This window comes from Haliotis asinina, chromosome 11 (assembly GCF_037392515.1).
Source record: "Haliotis asinina isolate JCU_RB_2024 chromosome 11, JCU_Hal_asi_v2, whole genome shotgun sequence".
NCBI classification, from domain to species: Eukaryota; Metazoa; Mollusca; class Gastropoda; order Lepetellida; family Haliotidae; genus Haliotis; species Haliotis asinina.
Genome location: NC_090290.1, coordinates 35,911,235 through 35,930,465, shown reverse-complemented (window position 1 = coordinate 35,930,465; position 19,231 = coordinate 35,911,235). Strand labels below are relative to the sequence as shown.

At 40.3% G+C, this 19,231-nt stretch overlaps 1 protein-coding gene across 1 annotated transcript; it reads right to left on the bottom strand.

The window, feature by feature from the left end:
* Positions 1-124: 124 nt before the first annotated feature.
* On the bottom strand, positions 125-14,763 carry LOC137255748 (coiled-coil domain-containing protein 148-like). Its single transcript, XM_067793258.1, has 13 exons — positions 14,592-14,763; positions 13,272-13,371; positions 9,020-9,407; positions 8,337-8,515; positions 7,949-8,144; positions 7,666-7,813; positions 6,825-7,031; positions 5,036-5,176; positions 4,330-4,448; positions 3,478-3,595; positions 3,035-3,085; positions 2,346-2,435; positions 125-1,939 (listed from the first exon to the last, which is right to left on the bottom strand). The coding sequence occupies exons 2-13, from the start codon at positions 13,324-13,326 to the stop codon at positions 1,790-1,792; spliced, it is 1,842 nt and encodes a 613-aa protein (XP_067649359.1). The 5' UTR covers positions 13,327-13,371; positions 14,592-14,763; the 3' UTR covers positions 125-1,789.
* Positions 14,764-19,231: the final 4,468 nt, after the last annotated feature.

The window sequence follows — 19,231 nt, the reverse complement described above, 5'->3', positions numbered from 1 at the left end:
CACGGCACGAATAGCCAGTTACTTGCACGTTTTTCTCAACGTGAAACAGTATATTCCAATGTCGTCTCAATCTTGTGGACCGTTAATGGAGGCAAAATAGCACAAACAACCACAACAAACCGAGTTCCACGGTCCATATGTTTACTGCAAGACTATGTAAAATATAGATTTCAGAATTCATTACAAAATGCAGCTGTAAGACATGACTTTCACAATCAAGAAAATTGGCTTCTGTTCAATATATTGACATCACAGCGGTGGCTCGGTGCAGTCTGTCAATGGTCGATGGATTGATTCAAGTCACCTATCATAATTGATCCTCACGTGTTGTTTGGCCATCCGTGGGTCTCGCCCAGAATATTATGGTTGGCAACCCAATTTCAAGACTAGAGGTAAGGAAAGAAAACTGTTCAAGAACCACGCGAATATTTTATGCACGTTTCCTTCAGGTCTCATTTTGGACAGGGCGGTGTTAACGAAATTCAGTTCTGGGTAAATATGTTCTTGACTTGGTTGACACATATCATCAATTCCCCATTGCAGAGATCGATGCTCATGCTGTTGACCACTGGACTGTCCGGCCCAGACTTGATTATCTACAGACCGCCATTATATAGCTGTAATATTGCTGTGTGGTGAAAAACTATACTCCCTGGCCAATACACCCTACAAGGTGATCCCTTGCTCAAAGGTTCCTTACACCAGCCCATCCCACAGACACTTCATCCCACCACCACCCAGTCAATGCATCTGTGAATCTGGCTTTTACCTAATGTCCTCAGCAGAAATAAACAAGGCCATCTCTCGGTGAATATGATATACAATCAATGATATGATACAGAAACAGCAGTTTGTTTCACATGCACACACATGTATACACACGCATGCACACAAAGAGTGCATGACTGTTAAATGATAATAAGAACTTGCATATATATATATGTGTTACATAACACTTGCACAGAGTGTGTATATATCGGCAGACAACCAATATATCTATCCAGACAGCATGTCTAGTAAGTTATCTACAAATGACAGTTATGGATTATATTTGAAGCAGTGGACTGTCTGCACGCAGTCAACAAATCCGACATTGCTTATGCATTCCTCACAGCATGACACACATTCCTGGTTGTATGTGATGGCTGGTTACATGACACACATTCCTGTCTGCATGACACACATTCCTGACTGCATGACACCTGCATACCCTGACACATTCCTGACTGCATGACATACATTCCTGACTGCATGACACCTGGATACACTGACACATTCCTTACTGCATGACACCTGGGCAAATGACACCTAGGTGTGACACCTGGTTACATTGGCCCATGTTCCTGACTGCATAACATCTGGTTACATGACACACATTCTCTACAGCTTAACACACCTCCCTGGTTAGATGACATTTAAAAATGTGTCACATACAACATGCTCAGGAATGTCCTCATTCACCAATGTTTGAATGCATCACATTCAGACTCAGCCACATAGCCACCTAAACCAGCATTATACTGTCAAACTGCCAACATTGATTGCATAGCACAATAAGATTATCTAAAATCATTGTTCACTCAACACAAATTGTCTGAGAGCAACCACACAGATGTTCCCGAAAATCTTCATGGTAAAGGTAACATCTGACAAACTTGTTCCTCCCATGAGAGTAAATGCGATGTATGTGTATCAGGACACCTCTAAATCCAGGCACTGAAGGACTCCAAGGTGATGCCAGAACATGTGACACTGATGAAGCAGTATTGCTGGTTCCACCCTCTGGGAGTCAATCATACTTCAAGACAGTCGATTCCATGTCCTTCCTTGGGGGATGAAGAGGTTTGACTTGGGACAGGACTTGTCGGGCGTAGTCAGACTTGTGCAGGCCAGCATCGCGGAGCTTCTGTTCCAGCCTCACTCTGGGGTCTGATGTCACCTGTAACCATGACAACCAGTCCTGACATTGGTCAATAACACGGGTACACATATCAGTTATCAAATTGACAACTGTTGGAAAACTTGTACTATTCTATAAATCTAATGCTTCATTCTGTGAAATCAGATTATGTTTATTGTAGCAAACAAACCCCGTCTTGATATTTCCATTCTGGTTCCTAGTATAGAAGCAGGGGCACCAAGTCATAACACAAATATTAATTCATTCAACCTATACAGTGAATGAGTGAATGAGTTCAGTTTTATGCTGGTTCCAAAAATTTCCAGCATCATCAGGGCAAGGGACACCAGAAATGGGCTTCTCACATTGTTCCTATACAAAGAATTAAACTAAGGCGAGCCAGTGTTTTAAGCACTAGGCTACCACACAACCCTAAACTGAGTACCTGATTGGCTGTAAAGGTGTTGATATTAAACAGTGGTTTCTGGATGTTACTCTCTTCATACTCCTCCTCTGCCAGCCTTGCTTGCCATGCCTGTAACCACAGAACAGACAAAACTTTTCTTACAACAAGCTCTCCAGGTAACACTGTTCAGCAGTTTTCAAGCTTCTTGAAGTAGCATTTAGAAGCTGGCATATTGACTTGGAACATAAATTTGTTCCTCTTCATGTTTCAAACTGTTCATCCACTTGTTAAAATTATCTCGTTATGGTCAGTGGCTATAGCCTTGACAAAGCATCCTTGGAACTGTATGGTCGACATGTTTTCATAGGCAGACATTACTCAGTTTCCATAAATTTGCATATACGTGACCATTTCCAAAATTTGTTATGTATGTTTGCAAACAGTATCCATGGATGTCAGTAGATGTTCTGATAACAGCTCAAATGCCTTGCCCACACAACCAAGTAAGCAATCCTGACCACACTATATCGTTAGTCGCCTCTTACCACAAGCATGGGTTGCTGAAGATCAATTTTAATCCGTATCATCATGGGTAAATTACACAGAGACAGGAACTGTCTCAGGATATGATCTGATTATAGCCCAGAAGTCATTTGCATACATCTGCATACGATCCACTGTTTACATGCATGTCCTGCAAAACTGACACAAGTGTATACAATAATTACCTCGGTTTGTTTGAGCAGTCTCTCAGGGTCACTTTCTGCAATAGGCCGCACCTATAACAAGGAGTCACACATTATAGAGTGGTCATTTAGGGGACAATGGCCAAAGCATCTACTCACTCACACTCAGAGTTTTACTTATGATGAGCTGACGTGTTCTAAACTGTAAATCATCATTTTTCGCTACCGAAATTTACTTTCTTTGAATGTTGCGTTGTGTAACCCACTGGTATTAGAGGTACATGGAGGTGCCCTGTAAAAAGTCCTTTTCAAAGCTGACAAACCAGTGGCTGATATTATGAACACCACTCCCCACAGTTGGCCTATGATGACCTGCAGTAAAGTAGTTACCAAGCCAGCATCAGACAATCTTGCCATTACCCAGCATGACTAGAATAAGATGATGGGGACATCATGATGTATTGTCAACATTGTGTTTCTCTGACCTGCTCTCGGAGAACCTCCAGTCTCCTCTCTCGCTCCAAGTCTTCCTGTACTTTGGCCTCCTGCTCCATCTGTCTCTCCTCTCTCCGTCTCTCCAGCTGTTCTTCCCGGAACTTCACCCTGCAAGAACACCATTGTCAGTGACATCTGGAGTATTATCACTATTGTGAGTCATGATAGACTTAGCATCATCATAGTGAGTCACAACTGGCTTAGCATCACCACTGTCAGTCACATCTGGCTTAGCAACACCATTGTGAGACATATCTGGCTCAGCAACACCATTGTGAGTCATATCTGACATAGCAACATCATTGTGAGTCATATCTGGCTCAGCAACACCATTGTGAGTCATATCTGACACAGCAACACCATTGTGAGTCATATCTGACTTAGCAACACCATTGTGAGTCATATCTGACACAGCAACACCATTGTGAGTCATATCTGACTTAGCAACACCATTGTGAGTCATCTGGCTCAGCAACACCATTGTGAGTCATATCTGACACAGCAACACCATTGTGAGTCATATCTGACACAGCAACACCATTGTGAGTCATATCTGACTTAGCAACACCATTGTGAGTCATATCTGACACAGCAACACCATTGTGAGTCACACCTCAATTAGCAACACCATTCTGAGTCATGTCTGGCTTAGCAACACCATTCCGACTAGCACCTGGCCTAGCTACACCATAGTTTCTTATGCTAAGCTTCGCCACACCACCGTCAGTAACACAAGGCTTTGCAACATCATTTGTAAATTACACCAGACTTTTCAAGACCACTGTAAATCATGCTAGGCTTATCATACAGAACTTATCGGTAATACTTATGAGTGAGCCTACCTCTCCCTGTCAAATTCAGCCTGCTCCTCAAGGATGGTCTGAAGCTCCTGGAGTCGATATCTGTCTCTCTCTTCCTGCTTCCGGCGTCTCTCCTGTCTCTCCTGGTGGTACTCACTGATCTGGAGAATTACAGAAGACAGTCACACAAGTTGAATACACAAATCTCAAGAAAAAATTGCACTGGAAAGCTAAATAGTTGTTAATTGTTAATATAGATAGATATTTAGATACTCCAGATCTAACTATCAAACCCTTGAAAACCAAACAATGCAGTGGTTTACCTAAACGAGTCACTACATATTGTCTATATTAACTTCACTATTCTCTAACATCCTCACATTCTTAGCCAGTTTAGCAAATGAGTTTAGTTTTATGCCCCTTTTAGCAATATCCCAGCAATATCCAGGCATGGGATATGAAAATGGGCTTCACATACTGAACCAGTGTGGGGAATCAAACCTGAGACTTCGGCATGTTGAGTGGAGACCTTAACAACTAGGCTACCCCACAGACCTCCAAACTACTGTACAACCCCCAGTGTCTAGCAGTAAGATACCAGGCTGGTCATGAGTCCTCTCCCTTCTTTGTCCTCTTCATCACAGTACAATTCCTAATGTCTCTGTATACATCACATCAATACTACCATTCCCTGGAACACTGAATTTGGGATTAAATAGCAGACAGACAAAACAAATCAACGCGCTACCTTGTGTTTCTGCTTCTGCCGACGCTCTTGTTCTCGTTCTCGCCTTGCTTGCTCCAGTTCTGCCATCTCCTCCGCCCGTTTCTGCTCCAACTCCATCTCCAGCTGCATCACCTCCATCTTCTGTTCCCTCCATCGCAGCACCTGGGCAATATGACCACCATTGCTGCACTCACACACTGACAGGGACATACAGTCAGCTCTCGTTTATCTGACACTTGTGGGTGCAGAGAAATATGTCAGATTAAGGAGAGTGTCGGATTAATGTATTTGTGTTATAATACAATGTATCACTGTTTACTAAAGCTCATGATTGCCATTCTGTTGCATGCATATCCGAAATACTACATCCGGTCATCGTATGCAAAAGTATTCACAGTAATAAAAAATATACACAATACATTCTTGTTATGATTTATTAACATTCATAGATGGTATAACATACATATAAAATCATATAATCAATCAGATTCATACCTACATTCACATGAATGTCACAACTAAATTGACACAGAACTCATGTTTGTTTCCACACATCAGCAGCCATTATTAACCAGATGTTGAATGTGCTACTGTTTTCATACAACTGCTTCTACACTAGCATGTTGACGTCTGGTGAACAATAACTTATATTTATTTAAAAAAGTCTTTGATTGTTTTTTGTTGTTCAGTTTTTTCGGAGGCCTTCAGCAATTTTGTTTTCTTACTGTCAAGGAAGTCGAGGTCACTAACATCAAACACATCTAAGTGGTGTGTTAGAAATATTTGCAGTGTGTTCAAAGATGTTTTGACCTCCAATAGCTTGGGAACCAAGTTCATCATTCACATGAATTGACCTACTCCTAAAATCAGTAAACCACAAAAATAACGCCTTTTCAAGATCCTCCTGCTGGGGTTTTCTAGCTCTTGAAACATTGGAATCAGTCATAGATATGCTCAACCACTTAGTAGACTGCTTCAGGATGTCAGATACGGTTGATAGTCCAATTTTCACAGCAAACTTCTGCTAGGCAAAAGTGATGACTTGTTGTTGTATTGTCTGGGGTTTGTCTTTCTTCAAAAGGCAGATTTCTTTCTTGATCAATGGCGTAATTTCTACTTGGGCTCGCTTAGCAGGTGGTGTACTCCTGACAGACATCTCGTCGTGATGAAAACTCAGGTCGGTTGTAAGCATTTTATACAGCTTGCTCTATTGTTATTTGTTATTTGCTGTGTCGGAGTCTGAATGCGAGAATGTCAGATTAAGGAGAGTAATAATCACTGTTTTAAATGGTTCCCTAATTTTTGGTCGGAGTAACGTGAATGTTGGATCATTGAATGTCGGACAGACGAGAGTTGACTGTATGTATTTTTGTTTCATTATTTTTTACACATTGTAACCATGTGGGGAATCAAACTCGGGTTAGCGGTGTGGCAAGGTACTGCTTTAACCACTAGGCTATCCCACCACCACAAAGTGAGTGTACTTGGCTTCACTATCTCACCTGAGTTTACAGGGCTTCACTATCTCACCACAGTCTGCAGGTCATCACTATCTCACTTGACTGTACAGGTCATCACTATCTCACCTGTGTGTACAGGGCTTCACTATCTTACCTCAGTGTACAGGGCTTCACTATCTCACCTGAGTGTACAGGGCTTCACTATCTCACCTGAGTGTACAGGGCTTCACTATCTCATTTCAGAGTACAGGTCATCACTATCGCCCCTGGGTGTACAGGGCATCCCTATCTCACCTCAGTGTACAGGGCATCACTATCTCACACGAGTATACAGGGCATCACTATCTCACCTGAGTGTACAGGGCTTCACACAGCTCTAGCTGTTTCTGTCTGCTGTCCTCCTTCAGGTCCTCCAGGTCCTGAGCAGCAGCAGCCTCAGCAAACACCAACCTGGCCTTCACCAACAGCTCCCGACGGTCACGCAGCCAGTCGGACAAGATGGACTTGTGTCGCTCATTGTAATGCTTGAAATCTAGCCACCAGTCTTCATGCTCCATCTACAGAAAACACACAAAAAAAATTATTCCACCTCTTGGAAATGTGGATTGTTAATTTCTACAGCAAAACCATGCTTTTCACATGGTGGACAAAGTCAGTGAAGTGTGTGTAAAATGACTGTAAATCCTCTGTGATCACTGCTTTGTAAGTCATTGATGATTTCCCATATATGTTATATGTAATAGATGCTATATTTGGGATTACATTTTCTTAGTAAAGTACAAATTCCAGTACTTTTATGAGTTGAGTCCCATCTGGGGTTCGAACCCACACCCAAGGCACCTAAGTCAGGTGCCTAAACCCACACAGCCATCACCACTTCTACAAAAATGTTAGAAAAGAGTCAGACAAATGGTAATTAGTATTGACTGGCACGGTTCCCATGGCCAAAAAGATATGCTTACTCAATGCAAACTCAAACAAGCACTAGAATTCATACTTTACTAAGAAAGTGTAATCCCATATGTTACATTTGACCACTTTCTAAATGTATTCATTCAGGGGGTAGACACATATAGGGCATAGAAGCAAAGCTATAAACTTAACCAACATGGGATGCCTTATATTGAATAGACTGCTCAGATAACCTTAAAATTGTGCTTTGGATCCTAAAGAAATAAGCTAACAACTCACAAGTTCTGCCCTGTTCATGTGAGGTAGGTGGCGCTTCAGTCTATCCACAAGGAGTTTCCGCCTGTTCTGTAACTCGGTGGGATACTGGTCGTATACTGCCACAAATGTGAAGTGGTCCTCATCGTCCCAGCCACCGGTATGGTCACTGCTGTAAACAGGAAGAACATTGATAAATGGATAGTCTGGTGTTTCAGTGAGTGAGTGAGTGAAATGGGTTTATTGCCATGACAATGCACAAGGCCAAATCTGTATAAACTTTTCACACTGTTACAACTACACTTACCTCAAAGCCTTGCGGTGTCTGCTGTCAAGGTTCGCGAGGCGGGCATAATATTTCTGATCCAAGATCAAGAATTCCTCAAGTACTGACACCTTCAAACTCTCATCTGGACACTCGAGATCGTAAGCCTCAGGAGGAATACCATCAACAAACTTGGGTCGCTTCTCCATCTGAGGGGGACACAGTTCCAACAATTCATCTGAAATGTCCGAGCAAAAGGTATTGGGGTAACAGGGTTTTACATTGACTTGGAGGAAAAAACAGTTGCATCATAAAGCTTCATGAATAGCTGACATCTGAAAGTAATTTGTCTTGCTCACATACTGGTCAGCTGGACTGTTGTAACACCAACTGACTCTCTTGTATTCCTGTAACCATGACAACAACCCACCTGACAGAAGTTCCTGTTCCAGACATCGTTGCTCCTGCTTCAGTTTATCCAAGATGTCCTTCTGCTGCTGTTTGACAGAGGCAATGGTGTCCATAATCTGTGCATGATGCTCGATCACCTCCGGGGCGCCCAGACGTAACTCTTCCTTGTTCTCCTTCAGCCAGTAGGTCAGGTCATCCCTGGAAAAACAATATCAGGTCACTGTTGGAACAAAAGGTCATATCTGGAACAACATCAAGTCTTCTCGGGAACAATAACATCAAGTCATATCGGGAACGATAATATGTCATCACTGGGACAAATACAGCTGGCATCTCTGGAACACTGACATTGGGTCATCCCTGAAGAACAACATCAAGTCAGTGCTGAAACAACATTAAGGCAGCTCTTGGACATACAGCTCATGTCTGTGTATGTGGCTGGTAGGAGTTTTAAGACAGTACCACAGAAAATTGAAATGGGTGGCATAAGGTAATGGCATAATGCATTTACATCATCCATCCTCACACTAATGACAAACAACAAGCACCTTACACCTTCATTTTCCGCAATATAAGCTGAGCACAACTACAGCAACAGCACCGTGATTGATATGTTGTACAGCAATATTTCTTCTCAACATTAACTGGTCAATTTAAACATAACCCAATCTTCACAATTTCATACTCTTTTAACAGGGTTACCTGAGGTTCCACACCGGTTCCACAGTGTCCAGTTTAAACTTCTCCAGGTCTTTGTCCAGTCCAGCCTGGTAGTATTCAGCGTCCTGATACAGCTGACGACAAGCTGCTATGATACAATTCTCCTGAATATGTAGATCAATTTCGGCCCCCTGCTTCTTGCGGAGATGATTCAAGTGTATGAATTCCTTCTGCCATACTAAACGCTGTTGTTTCAACAAATGGTTTTCTTTTGTTTGTTTCGAAAGCTGCTCAATTTTCTGCACCTTCATTAATGTCTTGTGACCAGAAAACCTCTTTTCCATTGCCATGGCCTTGAGTTTGTTGTAGTCCACATTGTGGTCGTACATGTTGCTGCGTACGCCATCTGACATCCGACGGACAAGGCGATCTACACAAATGGTGAATGAAATTTTTCAGTCAATAATATCGTGTGCCATACTGAAGTAATCAGGGACCATTCGTTATTCATGGCTAGGGGAGGGTGAGGATGATTTTTAATGGGGGGACACATGTTTTGTTCCAATGAGAATGGGGGGTCATCAGTTTTGTACACATGTGCTAGGGAGTGTCATCAATTTTGTAATTTTAGGCGGGGTCACCGACATTGTACATGCTTCTCCATAAATATGATATATATCCCACACTGTCCCCTGCCAAAACTTATGAACAATCCCTAACTAACTGACATCTTTGAAGCCCAACCAGTACCATATAGCAATCTACCAGGGTAAATGCCAAGATGACCTATCACACATTCTTCAACATCTGCTAAAGACAGAGAAGGAGAAAGGGATATTTCAGCCTATAGTCCTGTCGTTGAGTCCTTGCAGGTAGAACGTATGGAGCTCAAATATCCACTTCAGTTAAAGAGATCTTCTGTTTTGGTGGTTGTCTCAGAGTCTGGGTTGTCTCAGAGTCTGGGTTGTCTCAGAGTCTGGGTTGTCTCAGAGTCTGGGTTGTCTCTGAGTTGGGTTATGATTTGGAATTGAAGATCATTTTTGCCATGATGTTCCGAATTGAAATGAAGTACAACAGGTTTGTCTTGCTTGTGTGTGGTATCAGCATAGTGTTCTGTTAGTCGGATTCTGAAACATCTTTCAGTCTCACCTACATATTGTTTCTGGCAGCTTTTGCATGTAGTAAGGTATACTACATTGTGGGATTGGCAAGTGTAGCTTTGTAATTTGAAGGCCCTTTTTTGTGACTAAAGACAGTTGTTGCACTGATACTCAGAGATATCGTCCATCGAAAAGTGCAAACATCAGTGATTACAGATAATAATTTTGAAGAAACGAAAAACAGAATATTTATGATACGTTTTAATGGTCTGTGGATACTTAACGGACAAAATATGAAAAATATGACACCGCCACTTATTTTTATGTTATTTAAAAAAAATACAGGATGTTACTGCTAGAATTTGGCAGACATTAGCAACATTTAGGTCCATCATAGCAGTAGTAACAGCACACTAAATCATGGCTTTAAAATATTAGCTGGAATTGTAAGAAACTATCACAGAGAGGTAATAATAATAAATAATAATAAGGGTATTTATAAAGCACTAGTTCCACATCACTGAGGGACATGCTCAAAGCGCGTATGACATCTATGCATATGCACAGGGCGGACAACAGTGGATACAGTTAGTGGTAGCGTTGGAAGAGATACGTTTTTAGTCCAGATTTAAACAAAGATAGCGTAGGTGCACTCTTGAGGTTAAATGGGAGAGAGTTCCATAATGAGGCAGCTGCATGTGAGAAGGATCGAGCCCCAATAGATTTCAGTTTATACACTGGTACAGTCAAGAGCAGTTGGTCAGCTGATCAGAGATTTCTAGAGGGCTTGTAGTGGGCAAACATGTCCTGAAGATAGACAGGGGCAGTGTTTTGAAAAGACTTGTAGACTAAAGAAAGGATCTTAAAGTCAATCCTTTCACAGATCCTGAGCCAGTGCAGTGACTGTAGAGCTGGGGAGATGTGAGAATGGAGCTTAGTCCTGGTTATTATACGGGCAGCCCTGTTCTGTATCCTCTGCAGTCTGTTCAGCTGATCTCCTGATATTCCCACCAGTAAGCTGTTACAGTAATCCAAACGAGAAAGTATGAGCGATCTAGCCAGAGTGGCTGTGGTTTCAGCTGCAAGAAGATGACGGATTGATCCTGTTTCTCAAATGAAAGTGACATACTTTGCAGAGATGGTCTACTTGCTTATCCATAGTAAGAGAAGAGTCAATAAAAACACCAAGATTTTTTACATGAGGCGAGAAAAGTATGAGAGACTGTCCAATTTGCAGGTGGGTTAGCCGGGATTTTTCCTGTCTAGAAGGTGGAGCGATGATGATGGCCTCTGTCTTTTCGTCATTTAAGCATGTTGGTTGACATCCAGGATTTGACATTGTCGAGACAACTTTCCATGTTATGCAAAGATTCCATCTGACTTGCTAAGGTGGGTCTGAAACTGTCTACCAGCTGCGAGTCATCAGCATAGAAATGATGAGCCACATGCTTCTCTGATATCAAGTGTCCCAAAGGTCTTGTGTACATGGTGAAAAGGATCGGACCGAGCACGGACCCTTGAGGGACACCACAGGCCAGAACTTCACTGCGGGACATAGCTTTATTTATGTGGACAAACTGTTTCCTATTTGTAAGGTATGATGAATACCACTCCAGGACAGTGCCGTTCAAGCCATAGTCATGTTCCAAACGACTCAGCAGCATTGCGCGGCTGATAAGTCTAACAGGACTAACATGGCGATGTCTCCAGAATCAACAGACATTTTTATGTTATTCATAACACAGTTTAGAGCTGTCTCAGTGCTGTGTGCCACTCTATATGCGGACTGATAGTTGTCCATCAGATTAGACTTTTGAAGATGTTCCACGAGCTGTGCTTTAACAACTTTTTTGTAGAATCTTTGACATGAATGTCAAGTTGGATACCGGGCGGTAGTTGCTCAAGGTCTGAGCATCAAGAGCTGGTTTCTTGATTTGTGGCTTGATAACTGCCTCTTTGAAGCATGATGGCACCTTTCCAGTGGCCAAGCTGGTGTTTACAATCTTTGTTATCACGGGAAGAAGCACGTCCACTAATCCAAAGAGGAATTTTGTGGGTAGTGGATCTAGCGAGCATGATGTTGGTTTAGATTAAGTGATTAGTCTCTTTAATTGCAGTTCCAAGACTGGGGTGAAAGAAGAAAATTTGGTTCCCGTGAAGTTTGTATAAGAACCAGTATCACACACGGACCCCAGACCATGGCGAATCTTTGATGTCTTTGAGGTAGATTTGTTACTGATCTAATCTAATGCACATATATTAATTATATATTTCCATTACTTCTTTTTAATATGTCCTGTAATTATTGTTGCTAATGTCACATGTTTGACAGACCTATATGTTGCTAATGTCATTTATTGATGGACATAGTTGACATTAGAACTCAAAATAAAGTGTGATATTTTCTAGAACAAACATTGAATTTTTTAAAATTCTTTTACTTTATTGTTACATTTATTTACAATAACAATCAAACAAAGTAACAACGTTTTATTTTCATTTTATTTGTAGACATCAAGTCTGGCAAACAGTGTGCACTTTTCAAAGGAAGATGTCATGACTTAATAAAGGACATTTATGAAGCACCTGTATCCATGTACTTGGGCGTGCTTAGGGCACTACGACATTATAAACCTGGTTACTTCAAGCTGCCTGTAAGGTGCTAGAAGTGTCACAGTCATACAACTTATCCCAATCTGACTTGGTCAAGAGTTGGTCTCGTACGATGGTCATTTATCAGGGTTCCATCAATGTACTGTTCATTATCAACAAACATTCTGTCCATTTGATGCCCATTTCCTGATTATAATTGAAGGAAATTTGAAATTTATCTTTACCCAAGAGCAAAACTGAATTTTCTTTGCTTGTGAATTCTTACTTATTTAGAATATGATGTGCCCTTAACTTAAATAATTCCACAATATTACTACATACAATTAATTTCACTGATCATATAAAATGTACTTTAAAATGATCTGGCTACCAGTATGTCTCCAAAATACACTGAACTTTTCACACCTGACTACATCTTTGTTTACTGATGACAGACACACTTGTAAACAAAATGAAAGAGGTGTTGTATATTAATAAGAAAACACAAACAGTTGATGAGAGAGGGAATAAATTAAGCAAAAAAAACCTCAGAAGTTCATTTACATACAAGTATGTCCAAATTTCAATGACCTGACACTTACCCATCTCCTCTGCCCTGTGGTTGGTGACAAAGGACCTGTAGTCCCGCCCGCTCATCACGCAGGTCGAGTTGGCCAAATGTCAACACACTTCATCCATTACCTGAAATGAAAACAGAAATAGTTGTCAGCTGAGTACTATCGCTATTGCTGCATTCAGTGAGAGAACTACAGTTATAAAAAATGCAAGGGGATAGCTTGGATCCACATTTAGTTATACTCAAAATGACATAATACATACATCAAATGGTCGAGAATAAGGAGGTTTGTCAAATGTCAATTTGTTATAAACAAGTTTGCTAAAAACACAGTTACAGAATTGAAAACTGTATACATTGCACTCTGTCTAATTCGGACCGGCTTGGGACCAACTGAAAAGTCTGAATTAGACAGCAGTCCGAGTTACACAGAAATTTTTCAGATCAATGCCTAAAGGTTAGAGTTAGACAGAGTGCACTGTATGTTATATTCTGTGCATTATGTATTTTCATAATAAATGAGTTGAGTTGTTTTCTGGCAGCTGTACTTCCCACAGCATGACACTTTATTTCCTTGCAACTAGCTTTAGGTAATAGCAAAATAATCATGAGATTTTCTTCCTCCTCATCTCACTAACTCATCACAACCTGTGAAGACCCAGGTCAGAATTGGCCTTCAACAACCTATTTTTGTCATATGAATGAACAAACAGAATAGGGTGGTCAGGCTCACTGACTTGGTTGATACACATCACTATATCCTGGTTGAGTAGGTCAATCCTCATGCTGTGGATCACTGGATTGTCTAGTCCATATAGTGGCAATCATGCTGAGTGTGGCATTAAACAACAAACAAAAAAAAAAAACAACACTTTGTATCACATGTTATCCTCTTGTCCACAAGTATCCACAGACAAATTCAATCTAAGAGTGGTTTACCTTTCTTTATACAGTTTATTTGATGAAATGATGCATAAGTCATAACTGGTGACTGACGGTCGAAAACATGATAGCCATCAAAATACTTAAGTTGGACCAAGGACATATCATTTTCAGCAATACAAACCAGTGTTTATGACAAATGTCATACCTGGAGTTCAGTGACGTTTGGGTTTTTTAATTATCATTCATTTTTATTAAGAAAAAAAACCACCCAAATTATGCAATCGAAATTTTGGTAGTTGTTTAGCAGATGGAATTCGAAGGAATATAAACTGCGGAGTGAAAATACACAAAATGCAAGTCAGGTGCACTGATAAGTATTCGGCAATTCGCCACGAAGTTCGTGGGGTCTCGATTTTCATCCTAAACAACTTTCCGAGTAATAAATTAGTTTTTTACTCACAAAATATAAGAACGATATTACGCAGAAATATTGTGAAGAAGCATCCTCGTATTGTCATCATTTCATTTCAGTTTTCATCGTTGACATTATACCAGTACATTAAATTGAAATGTTTAGCCTGGCCTGTCGTGAACGTAAACAACACATTTGGCCATGTTGCCTGATGCATTATGGGTAATGAAACATTCGGAACACCACACGACGCACTGGTCATGTCTCGGAAACAGGCCCTTCTCCATAAGTATTGATTGGCACATGAAATTTTAAAAGTAATGAGATAGGCATCCATAGAGTATTGTACTTTTCTTATTATTCATCACCGTCTAAAACGCCAAACAAACAGAATATCTGCTAGATTTAGTGTGCTCTTTAAGTGCTCAACATACAAGTTACCATGAATTTAATGCCTTGAAAGTCACAACGGCCCTGACAGAAATGCATCCAAACATTTCCAAATAACTCTACTGAGTATATTTGACAAGTCTAGATTTCCGTAGGATCTGCAACAAGAAATACGTATAATCTTTGATTTGTACACAAACAATTTTGGCGGAGTTGTACCCAAATCTTCGTAGATCTGAAGTTAAACTTCAAATTAACTGACTCAAGTTTTCATCCATAAAGTATTTTATTGGTATGAATCGTACATTTACGCGGGGTAAGGTAATATGGGGTTTAACGTTCACGGGCGTATTTGTTTGTGCGCTTCTTGCTTAACGCCGGACAGAGCAATATTCCAGTTAGTGAGAATATGGTAGCGGTCTGTAAATAATCCAGTGATCAACAGCATGAACATCACTCTACGGACTTGGGATACGATGATATGTGTCAGTCACGTCACCGAGACTGATCACCCGATCCCCTTAATTGCTGAAGACCAATTCTGCCAATTCTACCCCGGGTCCGTTCAGTGAGCAGTTAGGTACTAGTATATGTTCTGTGACTAGTATTTCTCTTACACAGTAATCCGCACGTATATATGGGAGTGACTGCATATGACAGTGCCTCAGTGCCTAGAGCAGAAATTGCAAAATAACGTGTCTTATCATCTTGCAGATAATGAGGGGTAACGTAATGATAAAAACGCCGAAGATCCGAGTGTGAATTCCCACATGGGTACAATGTGTGAATCCCATTTCTGGTGTCGTCAGCCATGATATTGCTGGACTGTTGCTAAAGGCCGCGTAAAAACAAACTCACTCACTTAAGAGTGAGAGAATGTATTAGTTTTACGCCGCACCCGGCAATATTCCGTCTATATGGCGGCTGTTTATAAATAATCGAGTCTGGACCAGAAATCCAGTGATCAACAGCATGAACGTCGATCTGCGCACACTCACTGACTGACAAGGCCAGTAAATCACAGTTATTGGTGGAGTCGGTTTAATCTGTAGCTATCGTTAGGGATGTCGTCTTCAACCTGATGTTCGAAAGTGAAAATACTAACTGAGAACTGCTGAAACGGTCCTTGTCGGCACAGGTACTATGGCCTGAAATACTGAATAAACTTCTGTGTCCTGTCAGATACTTACCCGAGCTACGTTTCTGTATACAGACAAAATTCAGAAACGTACGTACCCTAAACATCGGACATTATGCGGAATGGAATCATCCTAAGGTACGTTTCTGTATTTCTGATTTTCTGGAGTGTACAAGTGTGGCCTCAGTGCAGTATTCAGATAAGCAATTAATGCGTTGCTTGTTTACCAATTCAGTCCACCCTAACAATGAAGGAGGACAGGTTAAAAGGGCCAAAGGACAAAAGGGCCAAAATTGAAAAAAGTCAAAAGGGCCAAAGGAACGTCAAGAAGTAAGTCAAAATTGCCAACGGAACGTCAAGAGGTAAGTCAAAAGGGCCAAAGGAACATCAAGAGGCCCATAGACGTAAGTCAAAAGGGCCGTAGACTTACATCGAAAGGGCCAAACATTTAAAAAACAGTAAGATTACAAGAAATTTATTACAAGTTTTTGCAGTAGTTCTAATCCTAAATGTCACAAACATATCAGAGTGTCTCAGTGTTGTTTATTTAAAAATCTCTGTCCCTATGTCCTATGTCCCTTTTGACTGCAACCACAATGAAGAACATGTGACAAATGTGGTTTCACCTTAGGCATGTGAGTTTGTTCAAAATTGCCTCTGTTCACCCAGCAGAAAATGGGTACCCAGTGGGATAAGTAATAAGTCTAATGCCCAAAAGGTGGCCTGGGTTATCCAGGATAAGGATGTGCTATTGACTGTCAGCACTATGAGCATACCTGGTGTAGAGTTTGACGCTAAATGTAAATGGACATATCATTATTAATATTTTGTACAGATTAAAAGTAGTAAGCAGCAGAGAGGGTTCGGGTGATCATGGCATAACCAGGGCTGTAAGGTTCATATACAGCTCAGGGCCCTTTCCCCCTCCACACACAGCCAAGACAACAAATAGGACTTGTCCCAGGAAACCCTGCCAAGTCGAACTAACAGAGAACTTCCTGGAGAATATGTAGACTCCCCAACACTGCAGCTTTCTGCATTTATTATCATCACCATTATTATTAACAAAAATTACGAGGCATCACCAAGGCATATTCGGAACAGACAGACATGCAGCATCAACCTTTCCTCAATCTTAAAAAAATACAAAATACATGGTCTTTATACTTTTATTGATAAAAATAAAACCTTGCTTAACATCGACTACATATCTGTAAATAAAACAAATCTAATAAGTGATCATCGCATCAATCAAGACTTGAGATTGCACACTGTAGCTGAATTGCAGAAAACGACATCTGTTCATTGTTTACATGTACACTGTATTACACTGTGTATCGATTTAATGATAGCTTGATATTACAGCTTATATAAAATGACATAAATCACACAGACAGACAATGTAAATCAGTGGTCAATCCATGATAACATATTCGTATAAAGTACTGTAAGGGTTCGATTTCATTGACACTGCATTCAACACATACAGCTGACAATATTCATGAAACTTACTAGTACTGTGAAATAAATGTTCTAAATCAAATCCAGATCTCCACTCCAAACATCTGTACTGCCATTAAATACCTATTCTTATCAGAAAGATAGGATGTGCCATTAAATCCTTACAGGTCAAAAACAGTTCAGCCGACCAGTGGTTAAAGTATTCGCTCATTACGCTTAAGGCCTAGTTTCAATTCCCCACCTTACTACAATGTGTGAAGCCCATTTCTAGTGTTCCTTGCAATGATACTGCTGGAAAATTGCTATAAGAGGTGTAAAACCCATTTCACTCACTCAGTTATAACAGAAGACACCTGCGTACAGATGGTTACATGTAAAACATCCTCTAAAGAGAAGCTACACACACCACATAACCTTGACAGGGCCTCTTTTGGAGTAAAATTGTACAACAAAATACGTAGAAAGTCTCAGATTTTGATTCCCCACATAGGTACCGTGTGCGAAGCTCATTTCTTTTGTCCCCTGCCATGATATATACTGCTGCAGCGTAAAATTTAACTCACTCACTCGCGTCAAAAAGTACTTTTGTGGCAAAAATCTTAGTTTTGAAGTATGGGACTTGAACACCTCTACATTAAGCATTTTCACATTAAAACAGATCAATGATAACGATCATTAGCGTATTTATCCATCAATAAAGAATACATGAAGGTCCAGAGAACAAAAGGTTTAAATTGACTGTGAAATGAATACAAAACCCTAACCTGTATAATATCAATCAGTGGCCTCTCCATTACAGCTGAAATATGTTCTTGTCATCATTATAGTACACTGAAGAATATATACATTAAACCAACAACAACAAAAAAAAAATCCAAAACAAAAACATCAGTTTCTGTAACTTCTTCGTTATTAGAAGCAAAGGGAAATACTTTCATGTCAAGTGATACTCTGTGCATGTACCTCACAAAGCTGCTGAAGTGATTCCCATGGAAAAAAACATTGCTATATGTGTTGAATGCAATTGATGAGACAGACTAAAACATACTTGCTGCTGATAACAGGAAAACAACAGAGGACAGTTGTAATAAAATTCTTGACAACAGGAACGTAACTGCTGAAGTTGTAATATGACTTTTGACAACAAGTAATAGAGTGTTGACAATTAAAATAAAACAAATTACAATGTCACAAATATGTACAGGGACAGTCCTTTTCAAGAATGAGAATCTACATGTGGTATATTCTTCAGACTTAAACAACTAAAAATACCACTGTAAACCTTAGACAAGTCAGTTTTTAATCTTACAAGATCTAAATAAAATGTTCACAAACACAGGTCAGTGAAAACTAAAATTTTACTGTTTATTACAATTGAGGAAAAAGCCTTGCAATGCTGAATACACAAATGTAACTAGATCTAACTTGCAATACCCCAAGTTTAAAACCCTCAGCTTTAGTTTAATAACATGATTTAGTGTCCCACCTCATAGAAAAACATTAATGATTACACAATGCTGTCAAATGTCACAGGTTGTATCTAGAATTACACTTTCTCACAAAGTACAGATAATGGTGCACTTGTTGGATTGAGTCCCATCCAGAATTTTGAGGATGTGGGTTCAATTCCCGGACTGGTCTAAACCCAACATAAGTACTAGAATCTGTAATTAACTAACAAAGTGTAATCCTACACGTA

Coding starts and splice junctions, on each gene's coding strand:
- LOC137255748 (XM_067793258.1), bottom strand. CDS start 13,326: ATGAGCGGGCGGGACTACAGGTCCTTTGTCACCAACCACAGGGCAGAG. Junction 7,032..7,665: donor ACATGAACAGGGCAGAACTT/GTGAGTTGTTAG, acceptor TGTTTTCTGTAG/ATGGAGCATGAAGACTGGTG. Junction 1,940..2,345: donor ACACCTTTACAGCCAATCAG/GTACTCAGTTTA, acceptor TCATGGTTACAG/GTGACATCAGACCCCAGAGT.